At 45.2% G+C, this 14767-nt stretch overlaps 1 protein-coding gene across 4 annotated transcripts in view; it reads left to right on the forward strand.

Moving 5' to 3' along the window:
- Positions 1–14767, forward strand: part of TBC1D2 (TBC1 domain family member 2) — a 55175-nt gene that overhangs the window by 11898 nt on the left and 28510 nt on the right. For all 4 annotated transcript variants that reach the window (XR_003413994.2, XM_027039523.2, XM_015079492.3 and 1 more), the window contains 2 exons: positions 8038–8171; positions 12760–12950. Coding sequence is in view for 3 of the 4 variants with exons in the window: in XM_027039523.2 (XP_026895324.1) it covers positions 8038–8171; positions 12760–12950 (325 nt within the window). In the remaining variant the exon portion in view is untranslated. The remainder of the gene's footprint in view (positions 1–8037; positions 8172–12759; positions 12951–14767) is intronic.

Consider the following 14767-nt stretch of genomic DNA (forward strand, 5'->3'; position numbering starts at 1 on the left):
TTTTTTCCCTTTGTTCATTTGTTTTGTTTCTTAAACATATGAGTGAAATCATATGGCATTTGTCTTTCTCTGACTGATTTATTTCACTTAGCATTATACTCTCTAGCTTCATCCATCTTATTGCAAATGGCAAGACTTCATTCTTCTTATGGCTGAATAATATTCCATTGTGTGTGTGTGTGTGTGTGTGTGTGTGTGTGTGTGTGTGTACCGCCTCTCATTTATCCATTCATCTATTGATGGATACTTGGTCTACTTTCGTAATTTGGTAAATAATGCTGCAATAAATATAGGGGTGCATGTATCCCTTTGAATTAATGTTTTTGTATTTTTTTGGGTAAATACCTAGTAGTGTGATTACTAGATTGTAGGGTAGTTCTATTTTTAATTTCTTGAGGAAACTCTATACTGTCTTCCACAGTGGCTGTACCGGTTTATATTCCCACCAGCAGCACAAGAGGGTTCCTTTTCTCCACATCCTCACCAACACTTATTTCTTGTGTTTTTTATTTTAGCCATTCTGACAGGCTTGTGAGGTGATATCTTATTGTAATTTTGATTTGCATTTCCCTGATAATCACTGATGTTGAGCATCTTTTCATGTGTCTGTTGGACATCTGGATGTCTTCTTTGGAGAAGTGTCATGTCTTCTGCCATTTTTAATAGGATTATTTGGTTTTGGGGTATTGAGTTGTATCTGTTCTTTATATGTTTTGGATACCAATCCTTTATTGGATATGCCATTTGCAAGTATCTTCTCAAGTACCTTCCATAGGTTGCCTTTTAGTTTTGTTGATTGTTTCCTTCACTGTGCAGAAGCTTTTTGTCTTGGTATAGTACCAATAGTTTATTTTTGCTTTTATTTCCCTTGCCTCAGGAGACATATCTAGAGAAATGTTGTTACAGCCAATGTCAGAGAGATTACTGCTTGTGCTCTCTTCAAGGATTTTTATGGTTTCAGGTCTCACATTTAGGTCTTTAATTCAGTGATCTAGTTTCATTCCTTGACATGTAGCAGTACAGTTTTTCCAACTATTTGTTGAACAGACTGTCTTTTTCCCATTGTATACTCATTCATTCTTTGTTGAAGATTAATTGACCATATAACTGTGGGTTTCTTTCTGGGTTTTCTATTCTGTTCCATTGATCTATGTGTCTATTTTTATGCCAGTACCATACTGTTTTAATTTTTGCCACTTTGTAATAAAACTTGAAGTCTGGAATTTCATATCTTTAGTTTTTTTTAATTCAATTTTAATATGTTTAATTTACTGTATGTTGATCATTTCTCAGCTACTTTTTCATTTATTATTCATGTATTGTATATACAATTTCCCGCTAGCAGGATTTGATTTACATAGTTTTTAAGAAGATAGTAATATGGCCTGAACTTTAGAGGCTGACTGCATGGATTTGTATCCTGGCTCCACCAGTCATGGGCTGTGCTGTCCTAAGCATCTTGTTTGATTTCTCTGTTTCACTTAAGTTGTTAGTAAAACTGAATACAATAGTGCTTGCCCTACAAGATTAGTGTGGGAGTTAAATGGGTTAATGCATGCAAACTGCTTTAGAACTGTGCTTAGTACTTTATAAATATTGTTTGCTGCTGTCATAGACTCTGGGTCTAAAGTTCTCTCTTGTCTAGCAAAAAAGCAGGATGTAGGATTAAAGTGAGAGGTGGCTAATGTCTGGGAAAAGACAAGAGCCCCGAGTAAGGGTCCTTGCCCCGTTTTTATTAGGATCAGAAGGCTTACAAACATGGCGATGGACGTGCACAAAGGGACAATAACTTGTGGACATGAGGGAAAGGGAGTCTTGAGGATATTTGGGGTGAGGGGTTTGGGTTAATACAAAACAAAATCTGGGTACCAGGAGGAAGGTTGTTTACAGCAGACAGGAGGGTGCACCTCTGTTTATCTTAGCCTAGGGGATGAGACAAGTAGGGGGAGTAACCTCAGGGTTAGTAAGGTACTTCTTTTGTTAACCATCTCCATTCTGGGCTGCTTTGTCTGCAACGCAGTGGTCCATAGTCCAATTCACCGATTTACCTAACTGGCCCTGTTCTCCCGTGAAAGCAGCTTTTCTGCTATAGTACTAAATTGGGGTGCTTCCACCCTGAATATCTAATCTTGTTTATTTCATATACCTATGTATTGGGCATCTTTGCACCATTCCTATTTTAGGCCTTTGCCTCTCCCTCTCTATTCTGGGGGCTCTGCACCCCCTGTCTATTTTGGGGTACCTTTGCACCTTCCTATTCCTGGCACCTTTGCACCTTCCTATTCTCGGGGTGCGTTTACACCTTCCTATTCTTGGGGTGCCAGTCTGATTTGCCCAAACTCAGGATTGAGCGTTTTATGACTTTGTATTTCTTTATGTCTTGTTAACCCATTGGTGTAAGCCCAAGGAATTCCTAAGCTTATCCCCTACATGCTGCTATTATCATTTATCTAACCAAAGAGAAGGAAGCTTTTGGGAATTCATACTGTATCCAATACTGATCTGTTGTGGTGCTTATTTTCTGTGTGGACTTCAGACAGACAGGGATGTCTTAGGAAGCAGACTAGATTGTTCCCTGGTCTTGGATTAGAGACCCCTGGCTCTGTGTGGCTCCTTTACAGAATTTCCCTGTCGGCTTCAGCGTTTGAATTCGCTCAAGTAACTAGGAGTGTAGTGATACTGATCCCAGGACAGAAGCAGGTTTTAGGGGAAAGACGGTAAGTGTCCTCTAGGCCTGCTGGCTGGAGGTAAAAGTGGCCCAAGAGACATTTGGATGGAAGGAGCTGGAAACTCAGGAGAGAGATATCAGCTTCAGAGAGAGACTTAAGAGGTGGCATGGGTGAGCCCCCTGGTGTGAGTAGACAAAGAAGGTGGCCTGCAGGGGATTTTCCCTCAAGGGGAGCTGGAGGGAACTGGATGTGCTGGGAGCCTGCTGGGGGGTCGGGGAGGGGTGGCGAGAAGTCCAGCCATCCAGCCAGGGTGTATCCAGGGGGGTCTCACCAAGCTTAAGCCAGATCAGTGCCTGATGAAGGCCACAAACAGCAGAAGTGGAAGAGAGAACATGCAGAGACAGAAGGGAAGGAAGTTTCAGAGGATCAGTTGGTGACTTCCGTCCTGACATTTGTAATAACCCACAGAAAACGTGAGGGAAAAGTGCAAGAAATGGGCTTCTTGCCCTGGGCTGTTGCGAGCCCCCATAAGATTCGGGTTGCGTTTGTCTCCCGCAGCCTGGGCCCTGGCTGTTCTTACAGCTTGCTGTGAGCTCTGCCATGAGCCCGAGTCATACTCTGGGAAAGGAAGTCAGGGTATTCCAGAGCGCTGTGCTAGGTGCGTGGCACTGGCTCTGAGTTGTCTGAACAAGCCTGTGAGGTGGTGTCAGAATGGCTAAGTTCTCAGACCATGGAGTTAGACGTCCAGGTCTAATGCTCAGTCCCTCCACTCACTGGCTCTATGATTTGGTTACTTATCCTTGCCAAATCTCATTTCTCCTCTCTCTACAATGGAGGTGGTACTAGTACTTCACTGGGCTGTGGGGAGGATTAAATGAGTTGAATTACTAGTGTTAGCTTAGCGTCTGGCCCATGGAAGGGTCCAGTCATTGTCTGTTGTGGACATGTTCCTCATCCCCATTGCAGACAAGGAAAGCCAGCCTCTGGGAGGATAAATGGCTTGCCCAAGGTTATCCTTCCAGAGCAAGTCTTTATGACCGCTCCGCCCATGCTGACCAGGCCCTTCAGACCTGGAGCTAATCCTACACAGAAAACGACCTATGAACTGCTCCATACAAGGTCAATAAATTTATGAAATGGAGATACCTCTTCCAAGTGCAATAGTTCGGCTAGGTAGTGGCCACCTGGGCTGTGTCAGTAGTTAATGAGCATCTATCTCCAGAGGTGATGTGTGCTAGAGCTTAGGAGGCCCTTTGCTGCCCCGGAGTCAGGGTTTCTGTACCCTCCCCTACCCCAGGAATGACTCTTGTGAGCCCCTAGACACATAGGGGAGGCAAGGGGACATGTAGGCAGCAATGATGGTCACCCACCCAGCGAGCGCCTCTGGCTATAGGAATGTGTTCCTGAGTCCTCTCCAATTGTGTGGCTGTGATTTGTGAGATGCATGTAATGGGGCTCAGCACAGGACCCAGCGCGAAGTGGTACTCAGTAAATAGTGCTCCTGAGGACCACCATTTTCTTTTTAATATGACCACTACCCTTTTATTTGTAGATGAGGAAAGTAAGAACTGGGAAGGGGAGGTGACTAGGTCAAAGAGTCAGAGGCATCTTACAATAGAATCTTAATAACAACAGACAAGAAGGCGCCTGGGTGACTCAGTCAGTTGGGCATCCAGCTCTTGATTTTGGCTCACACACTCTCAGTTTTTGGGTTCCAGCCCCTTGTCAGGTTCTGGGCTGATGATGCAGAGCCTGCTTGGGATCCTCTCTCTCCCTCTCTCTCTCTGTCCCTTTGCTCATGCTCTCTCTCACTCTCTCTCAAAATGAACAAATAAAACTTAATAATAATAATAATAATAATAATAATAATAATAATAATAACAACAACAACAACAGAGCAAAAGCAATCAAAGACCAAATTTCAAGTCAAGCATTTGGAATGCTGAGTTCTAATTTCTTCTTAGTTCTTAACAGATTGATTTTCCCTCCATCAGTCAGCTATACTCTCCATTAAAGTACAATTTTCTATCTTATTGTGGCCCCAACTATACCAAAAGACTGGATTTTGTTTTAAAAACAAATTTCAGATCAAATGATGGTTCTTTGAAAAGATCAACAAAATTGACAACCCTCTAGCCAGACAGACCAAGAAAAAGACATGAGACTAAAATTACTGAAGTCAGGATCAAAAGATGGAAGATTACTACCAAGCTAACAGAAATAAAAAACATTATAAAGGGATACTATGAACAGTTTTATGCCAACAAATGAAGAAAGGGACAAATTCTTAGAAAGACACAAATTACCAAAACCGATGCAAGAGGAAAGAGAAAATCTGAATAGACCTATACCATGTAAGCAGATTAAATTAATAATAATTAAAAAAAAAACTACCCCCCACCCATACAGACGAAAAACCCTAGGACCAGATAACTTCACTAGTGAATTCTACCAAACATTTAAAAAAAGAACCAATACCAATTCTTCACAAAATCTTCCTTCCAAAAAAGAAGAGGAGGGAACACTTCCCCAATTCATTCTGTCAGGCCAATATTATCTTGATACCAAAACCTAACAAAGATATGACAAGAAAAATTTTTGAATGCCCAAAACCTTCACCTAGAATTTCCTTGTGTTGATTTTGCCAGCAGGCATGTTTTTTCCTAACTCACCTCATCTTGGGACTCCCAGCTGTATGTAAGAATTTGAATTTCAACTCTGCACTCTAGGTCCAAATGCTTTCTTTCCTCTCGTGCAACAGCCAAGGTTCTAGGCATCTGGAATCAACAGTTGATCTATGAAAAACATCTTGTGGCCATGCGTGGTGATGGATCTTCAATAGACGTATCGTGGTGATAATTTCACACTAGATTGGATAAATCTGTCGTACACCTGAAATGAATGTTATGTGTCTGTCAGTTATATCTCAAAAAAACAAAACAGTTGACCCCAGAGCAAACTCATATCCTAAGTCAATTTTCATAGCAATAATGCTGCAAACACACTTCAGAATTCAGTGTCATATGATCATTTCTCACACATCTGGATTCAGCTGATACAGGCTAGGTTCACTTGGTCTTAACTCTAAGCTGTTGGTAAGATCTAGGTCTACTTCTCGTATTTCTTATCTGCCACAGACCAGCAGCTGCCTGAGACTCGTTCTTGAAGAGGACTAGCCCTATATGCAAGGACGTTTTAAGCCTATGTTTAGATCACATCTGCTAACCTCCCTTTGGCCAAAGCAAATCACATGCCTTGCCTGAGCCCACAGGAGAGGGAAGAAGTACTCTGCTCCTGCGGAGGTGGTGAGAAAGGAGTGAATGTTTGCTGAGGACTAATCTAATCTACATAGTCACCTTCTCACTTGAATTCACGTTTAGGCCCCAAGAATTTCCCTTCCTTTCTTGGAAATTTAGCTAAATGTTTTTGAAATATGCTTGGTGTTTACCTAGCATCTAGGTGTTTGTGAATAAGGGTTTTTCAGGGTAATTTTTCCATCTTACTGCTAGAAGTATATGTTGTACATAGAGATGACAGCAGAGCCAGGACTCCATCACAGATCTGTAGACCTTCATGTCCCCTTCTTTTTTGACCACGCTATTGCTGCCTTTTAAGTAAATGACCCCCTAGTGCATTGTTTTCAAACTGTGAGTTTTATAGCTCAGTACACATATATAGCTCAGTAAAACTTACAAACTCTTTCAAAGTGGGGTGCATTCTGATATTTTCCATTCCATATTTTAAATGCTGGTTATGATACTAAAATGATTTTATAATCTACTAATAGTTCAGAACCTGCCATTCAGAAACACTGACCTGGTGAACTCTTTTAATCATTTTCTCTTCCTTGTTAATTTTGGAATATGTTGGGGCACCTGGGTGGCTCAGTCAGTTAAGTGTCTGACTCTTGATTTCAGCTCAGGTCATGATCTCACAGTCATGGGACTGAGCCCCACATCAGGCTCTGTGCTGAGTGTGGAACCTGCTTGGGATTCTCTCTCTCTTCTCTCTCTCTGCCTCTCCCCTGCTCACATTCTCTCCCTCTCAAAAAAAAAAAATTTTTTTTTGGAATACATCTACTTTTGTATCTTTGCAAAGGGAAAATAAACTCAGTTGAATGTCCTTTTATCTGCCTCATTATGAGTTTTTCTGTGGCTGTGGTCCTAGGCCAGCCTTTGGTGCTACCTAGTTCCTTCCTACAAACCCAAGTGTATTGAGCCTGCACACTGGGCATGTGCAGCCCAGTACCAGGTGCCACAGACATGCAGGTAGGTTACTGTCTAGCTCTTGAAGAAATGACACCATTATTCAGCCTAGACAAGTACTTGGTCAAAGGGTAGCCCATTCACAAAGTGCAGTAAACTCCTTGGAGACCAGATGATTAGTGAAGGCCTCAAGGGAGAACAGATCTAAGTGGGGAAAGAGTGCAAGGGGAGAAGGATCCAGGAGCGGTTTGGAACTTTGCTCAGCAGAAGTAGGGAGCTACTGATGATTTTTGAGCAAGTAGTTATAAAACCAGATGAAAGTTTCAGGAAGTTCCTTTGGCAAGTTCATTCAGCACATGTACTGTAAGCGCCCTTAATGCTGCAGGCGCTATGCTAGGCATGCATGGGGGCGCCTGGGTGGCTCAGTCTGTTGAGCGTCTGACTCTTGATTTCAGCTCAGGTCATGATCTCACAGTTCGTGGGATCGAACCCCGTGTTGGGTTCTGCGCTGACAGTGCAGAGTCTCCTTGGGATTCTCTCTCTCTCTCCCTCTCTCTGCCCCTCCCCTTCCTGTGCCCCTCCCCTGCCCATATTCATGCACATGCACACGTGTGCTCTCTCTCTCTCCCAAACATAAATAAACTTAAAAAACACAAAATATTACAGGACACCTGGATGGCTCAGTCAGTTGAGTATCCTACTTTGGCTCAGGTCAAGATCTCATGGTTCATGAGTTTGAGCCCTGGGCTCTGTGCTGACAGCTCAGAGTCTGGAGCCTGCTTTGGATTCTGTGTCTCCCTCTCTCTCTGCCCCTCCCCTGCTCACGGTCTGTCTCTCTCTGTCTCTCAAAAATAAATAAACATTTAAAACACACACACACACAAACACAAAATATCTTAGTGAACAGAACAGGCAAACATCCCTGCACTCAAGAGAACTTACACTCCAGCAGTGGGTTTGGGGGTGGGGGAATCAAGCTTCTGTTATTAGCAATATCATGTGTGGAAGGCGGGAAGTACAATGAGAACGTGAAAAGACGGGCGAGGCGGGTGGGGAGCGCTCGGGCGGGATGCATCTTGCAGGGTGCCTGGAGTGTGGCAGACCGCTCCGGGCATGACTGGGGCTGAGGATGGCAGCCTCATGCTCCTCTGTTTTCCTTTCAGAAACACGATGTACAATATTCGGGGCAACAGGCAGGCCTCAGGAACAGGCCACGGACCTCCAGGGGAAGATTCTCCACTGAGCAGGGAACCTCCGAGGGCAGAGCAGCCTTTGCCCTCTGACCCCAGCACCCCAGGTGAGCTCTGCCCAGGTTTGAGCTGGGCCTTTAGAGGCCAAGCGAGTGCCCTCTTTCCTCCCCCAAAACCAACATCTACGCTTGTGTGTGTCCAATAGGACACTCTCCGGGTCACTCCTTGTTTCTATGGGTCTGGTAGCAGTGACTCCTTTTTTTAGTAATAGCGTTGTGGTAAAATATACATAAAATTTACCACATTAACCCATTTTAAGTGTATAGTGCAGTAGCATTAAGCACACTCGCGTCGACCACTGCCATCACCCACCTCCAGAACTCTTCCCCGTCTTCCCAAACTGACACTCCTGCAGTGATTCTTAAAGTAATGAAAATATCTCTCACTTCTTCTTTCTTACTTTTTTTAATTTATAAGGAAAGGATATGAAAATGCCTGTGTGGGCTGAGCAAAATCAGATCTCTGCCTGAAGAAGCAGAGCAGATGACCTCTGTGTGTCTATCCCGGCTCCTCCATAGCACTTAATTATTGCACAAAATGTGAGTGGCCCACACCGCCATGGGGGTTGGGCTTCTTTTGCAATTAGCATGGGTGCCCCCCCACCCAAGACATACTGTAACCTAGAAATGGAAGAAAACCAGCTGAGGCAGCCCTGTGGGGGCTTCTGGCAGGGGGGACCCCTGCCCTGTGGAGCAGTGCCTCCAGAGAAATCTCCCCTTTGGAGCAGCGTCTCGTGAGTCCGCGCAGGTCACGTGAACAGTCTGAGAGGGGACCGGTGCTCTCTCAAATCAACGGTAATAAAACCAGCACCCACATCTAGCACCTACTCTGTGCCAGGGCTACTCTAAGCACTTTTTTCCCTTTGGTAATGGTTTTATTAAGAGATAATTCACATATCAAACAATTCACCCATTCGAAGTATACAGTTCGCCATAATCTATTTTACTTTATTTTTTAAAGTTTATTTATTTATTTTGAAAGACAGACAGGAAGAGCATGAATGGGGAGGGACAGAGAGAGAGACAGAGAAAGAGAATCCCAAGCAGGCTCTGCACTGTCAGCATGGAGCTCGATGCTGGCCTCAAACCCATGAACCGTAAGATCATGACCTGAGTGGAACTCAAGAGTCAGAGGCCTCACTGACTGAGCCAGCCAGGCGCCCCTCACCATAATCAATTTTAGAGCATGCTTCTTATCCCAACAAGAAACCTTGCATTCTCCAGCTCTAGGCAACTACCGTTCCACTTTCTGTCTCTGTAGATTTGCCTGCTCTGGATCGTTCATATAAATGGAATCTGAAATATCTGGTCCTTCAGGACTGGCTCCTGTCACTTACCAGAATCTTCTTCCATGTGCACTGAGCACCTGCATTAACCTCTTTAACCCTTCCAACATCCTGAGTGGTTACTAGATACCATTGTTGTTCTCGTTTACTAAATGAGGGAACTGAGGATGGAAAAGTGGAGTGACTCACTCATGGCCGCATAATGGGTGCAGAACTAGGGTTCAGGTCCAGCACTCTGGCCCCATACCACCACCTCAAGCCTCATTTTCTAAAGCGGTGATTTTTCAGACTACATTTTTCTCGCCATGACTCCTTGACCCCCATAAACAAAATCTAATATACAATGCAGACCACAGCAGACTTGAGGCAGAGGTGGGAGTCTGGGCTCCCCTTGGCTCCCCGCCCGTCCCTCCCAGTCAGCTCTGCCACACTCCCATGAAATCCTACAGCACTGATTGAAAAACCACCCTCCTGGGCCTCATTTTCTCCAACTGTGAAATGGGCATAGTGACCCCTACCTTGCCTGCCCTCAGGGTGAGTGGGCAGTATTGTTATCAGAGGGCAACAGGGCTACAGCGAGCCCCCCTGCTCTTCTATACCCCGTGGCAGGAAAGAGAAAGAGGCACTGCATTTTTCGGAGCTCTGCGGTCGGTTGTACGCAGTGCAACCAGATTTCTTTCAAGTCTAGAACAAGACCATTCTGTTCTTATACCCAACAAGGTCAGGGAGTTTCTGGTTCCCGTCACCTACTCGAGCAGTTTTTTATCTGTTCAAGATTGTTTGGCTGGCCCCAGAAGAAACGTGGTAAATTATTCGGCTCATCCTCTAAGCCCTCACCTGGGATCCCATACCACGTCCTTATATTTAACACACTAGTCCCAAAAGGATCGGGGATAGCTTATTAAAATACACATCAGGGTAAAGAAAATGAGTCATCTGGGTTAGGAAATTTAAATAAGATCAAGATATCCTATAGAGTAGCAAAGAGTGGGCAGCAGTGTGTCTGAGCTTCTCAGCAGCCAAGGCAAAGAGGGAAATGCAAGTGTTAGATGATTTCCAGCATCCCTAAGAATAAACATATATTTTCTTGGAAGAAGCAAACCTTTTCTGGCACTGAGTGCTGTGGATGGCTCAGTTGGTAGAGCGTCCGACTTCAGCTCGGGTCATGATCTCACCGTTCGTGAGTTCGAGCCCCACACTGGGCTCGCTGCTGTCAGCACAGAGCCTGCTTCAGATCCTCTGTCCCTCTCTCTCTGCCCTGTCCCTCTCTCTCTGTCCCTTTTCTGCTTGCACTCTCTCAAAAATAAATAAAACATTGGGAATGCAAGCTGGTGCAGCCACTCTGGAAAACAGTATGGAAGTTCCTCAAAAAACTAAAAATAGAACTACCCTACGACCCAGCAATTGTACTACTAGGCATTTATCCAAGGGATACAGGTGTGCTGTTTCCAAGGGACACATGCACCCCCATGTTTATAGCAGCACTATCAACAATAGCCAAAGTATGGAAAGAGCCCAAATGTCCATCGATGGATGAATAGGCAAAGAAGATGTGGTATATATATACAATGGAGTATTACTCGGCAATCAAAATGAATGAAATCTTGCCATTTGCAACTCCGTGAATGGAACTGGAGGGTATTATGCTAAGCAAAATTAGAGAAAGACAAAAGACAAAAATCATATGACTTCACTCATATGAGAATTTTAAGAGACAAAACAGATGAACCTAAGGGAAGGGAAACAAAAATAAAAACAGGGAGGGGGACAAAACAAGAGACTCATAAATATGGAGAACAAACTGAGGGTTACTGGAGGGGTTGTGGGAGGGGGTTGGCTAAGGGACACTAGGGAATCTACTCCTGAAATCATTGTTGCACTATATGCTAACTAATTTGGATGTAAATTAAAAAAAAAAAAAATAGAAACAACAAAAAAAAGAAAGTAACTGAAGACCCCAAAGAGCTTTTGTTAATGTGGGTTATACCTACTGTTATTCACTGTACTAGAAATTACAACTGAGAAAATATTAAGTATTTATATATCAATTCATTTAAAGATAATGGACTTATATAATAAATAATAAGTGAACATAATAAATAAATAAACAAAATAAATAAATAAAACATTGAAAAAGAAAAATGTCCCTGGATGCAGGCTGATGACAGATCCTTTACTAAAGGATAGATAAGACAAAACAAGGCAGCATGGGTGAATGACCCTGATGTTGGATCTGAATGAAGAATAAAATAAGATAAAAATCAAATGAAATAAGAAATTCAGCAATGGTTGGCAAATGTTTTCTACAAAGGGCCAGAAAGTAAATGTTGGAGGCGTTGTGGGACATATGGTCTCCATTGCCACACTCAACTCTGCCCTTATGGAGCGAAAGCAGCCCAGACAATGCACAAACAAATGAGTGTGGCCATGTTCCAATAAAACTTTATTTACAGAAGCAGGCTGTGGGCTAGATTTGGCCTGTAGACTGGATTTGGCCCATGAGCCAGTGTTTGACATGTATGTAGAGGAAATAGGAAATAAAAGAACTGTGCAGCCTTGGGATGATCAACTATGGGAAATATGTGTCCTAACCTAGCTTGTAATAGGAATCAAACAAGAGGGGCATGTGGGTGGCTCGGTTGGTTGAGCGTCTGACTCTTGATTTTGGCTCAGGTCATGATTCCAGGGTCGTGGGACCAAGCCCTGTGTCCGGCTCCACACCGAGCGTGGAGCCTGCTTAAGATTCTCTCTTTCTCTCCCTCTGCCTCTCCCCTGCTCATTGCTCACTTGCTCTCTCTCTCTCTCTCAAATAATTCATTAATTAAAAGGAGTCAAGCAAGAGTTTGAGTTACTCTCTGGGGCAAGAATGCAGAGTACAGATACTCCATACTCCTATCTTGAACAGTTGTGTGTACTTTGGAACTTGCCCACAGGGTAGAGGTGGGATCCTGAGATAAGAAGCAAGACATCCTGCCAGGGCTTATGCCTGAGGAGATGGCCGCCTGCACCAGTGGTGTCCTAGGAGATCACCCATGCAGGCGGGGATCCAAGAGCACAGGACAGGCACACTTTAGAGGATGGGCTGAAGGACCAGCCAGTACAGTGTAAATAATGTTTTCAGAGTCAGATGGTTCTCAAAGTGTGAGCCCTGGGCAAGTTGCATCGGCATCACCTAGGAATGTCTTAGAAATGCAAATTATCAAGCCCTACCCCAGGCCTGTTGATGAAAAGTCTGGAGTAGGTCCCACAGTCTGTGATTTAGCAAGCCCTCCAGGTGCTTCTGCAGCAAGCTCAAGTTTGAGAACCACTGAGGCCACTGATCATAACCTCTGTGTTCCTCCTTTTGAAAGATCCAGCGGATTCTCCAAAGCCTACGCCCAAGTCTTCTCTGACCGCCAATCTCCTTCAGAAAGCCAAGCGCCAGAACAACACCTTCCCACTCTTTGCCGAAGGACTCACACGGAACCGAACTGCCCAGGAAAAAGTGTTGGCCTTGGAGCAGCAGGTTCTGATGCTCACCAAGGAGTTAAAGTCTCAGAAGGTGAGCTCTGTCCCCAGAGAGGCCCCAGGCTCCAGTGGACCCCTCTGGGCCTGGAGCCTTTGAACTAGACCCGGCACATCAGCCCAGCCGGGCATATGCCCGTCTGTGGTCCTTACCAGCCAAACTGCTAGTGGTTGAAAATGCTGTGCTGTTAATTACTAAGGGACATGTGGACACTCAGACTAGGTGACGGAAGACCCTCAAGGGCAGATCTCTGGAACTTACTTTGTAATTGCTCTTGGACTCCTCCTGGAGGACTGTGCATGGCCCATCCCCATACTGAAGGGGGATAGCATTCGGAGGAGGGGGGTCTGGATGCAAGGTCCTGGGAGGGGCTGCTGAAGGAACTGGCAGCTGCTAACGGTGCAGCTCCCTGAATGACTGTCAGAGGACAGAGAGAGAGCAGGCAGGTCTGCGTGGCTCTAGGGCTCAAGCAGGCCCGAAAGAGGACAGTGATGAGGAAGACTTAGGCTTAGGAGAGAAATTAATTATAGCAGTTAAGAAAGGAAAGAGTCACATGGTCATTGTAGAACACAGATCGCACACATACACAGACATTCAAATCATTCCCAAATCCTACAACCCAGAGAGTAAGTCGTGTTCACATTCTGGGGTGACTCTGTGAAGTAGTGAGAGTCCCAAGGCAGGGGGTGAGAGGGACTGCAACACTGGGCTCTTTTTGGCACAATAAAAGTGGTTAAGTTAGTGCAGTCGTTACTGAAAACCTCAAGGGTGGTGCCTGGTGATGCCTCACTGGGTCCCACTGAGAACCCACACTTCTCTTCCTCCGAGAAGAAGGCCTAAGTTTTCATGTTTGTGCTTTGGCTGCCCTGAGTCTTTTTCTGCTTTATCTCCCGGCTCTTGCTTCTGGGGAAGAGGGGGGTACACTGTATTTACCTCTGAATAGTCTCCTTTCACATGTCTTCTCCTTTCTGCTGCTCTGTGTTTGAAGAAGACAGCCTAGAAAAATGCTCTCCCTGCCTAATTTTGCCCCTCCTCTGCCCTTTCTTGCCCTAAGCTGATACCAAGGCAAGTAGCAGAGGCTTCACTCCTGGCAGGTCAGCGGATACATTTAATGAAGCAGGCCTTGACTGAAGTTCTCAAGGGAGGAAGCTCATCCGTTTACATGTTCTCAGTCCATTTGTTTTTGTGTCAAGTCCTTGTTGAGGACCTGTGGCGTGCACGCGGTATTCTAGGTGCTGGGGACAGTGAGAAGAGACGCAGGCCCCGCCCCTGCAGGGCTTACATTTCGTGGCAGAGACAGGCGGTAAGCCCGCGAGCACCCACATACATCATCATGGCGTGTGAAGTCCCCTCCGCTGTCACTTAGCAGCCCAGCTCTCTTCTCCTCCCATCGTCCCCCGTTCCCATCGTCCCCCGTTCCCGTCGCGGGGCGGCCGGCGGTCCTGAGAGCTAAGAGAGCATGCAGCTGGGTGGGAGCAGCTGCCTGATCCCTGGACCAGTACAGCATAAGTTCCAGGCTGAACCTGGCCAGGAAAAGAAATCTGGATGTGACCTCTGCCTCTCCCTTCATCACACCTTCCCCTTCTTTCTAGGAAATATGGGCAGCCTCCTGTGGCTTGGCCTTTGCTTTGAAGGCGTCAGGAATCATTGAATGAAGGAGAGAGGCCCGGGAGACCTAGATTTCAGTGAGGTTTGCCCCCAACATCTGTGCTACCCTGGAGAATGTGGCATTCTTCAGTAAATGAAGTTAAGCTCTTGGAGATCAGTAAGGCCCACCCGGGCTGCTGACAGCTCCCCTGCCATCAGAGTGAAAATGGCAGGAGGAAGTTGTTCAAGCATTAAAGGACCTGGAC

The sequence above is a fragment of the Acinonyx jubatus genome, chromosome D4, assembly GCF_027475565.1.
Source record: "Acinonyx jubatus isolate Ajub_Pintada_27869175 chromosome D4, VMU_Ajub_asm_v1.0, whole genome shotgun sequence".
NCBI classification, from domain to species: domain Eukaryota; kingdom Metazoa; phylum Chordata; class Mammalia; order Carnivora; family Felidae; genus Acinonyx; species Acinonyx jubatus.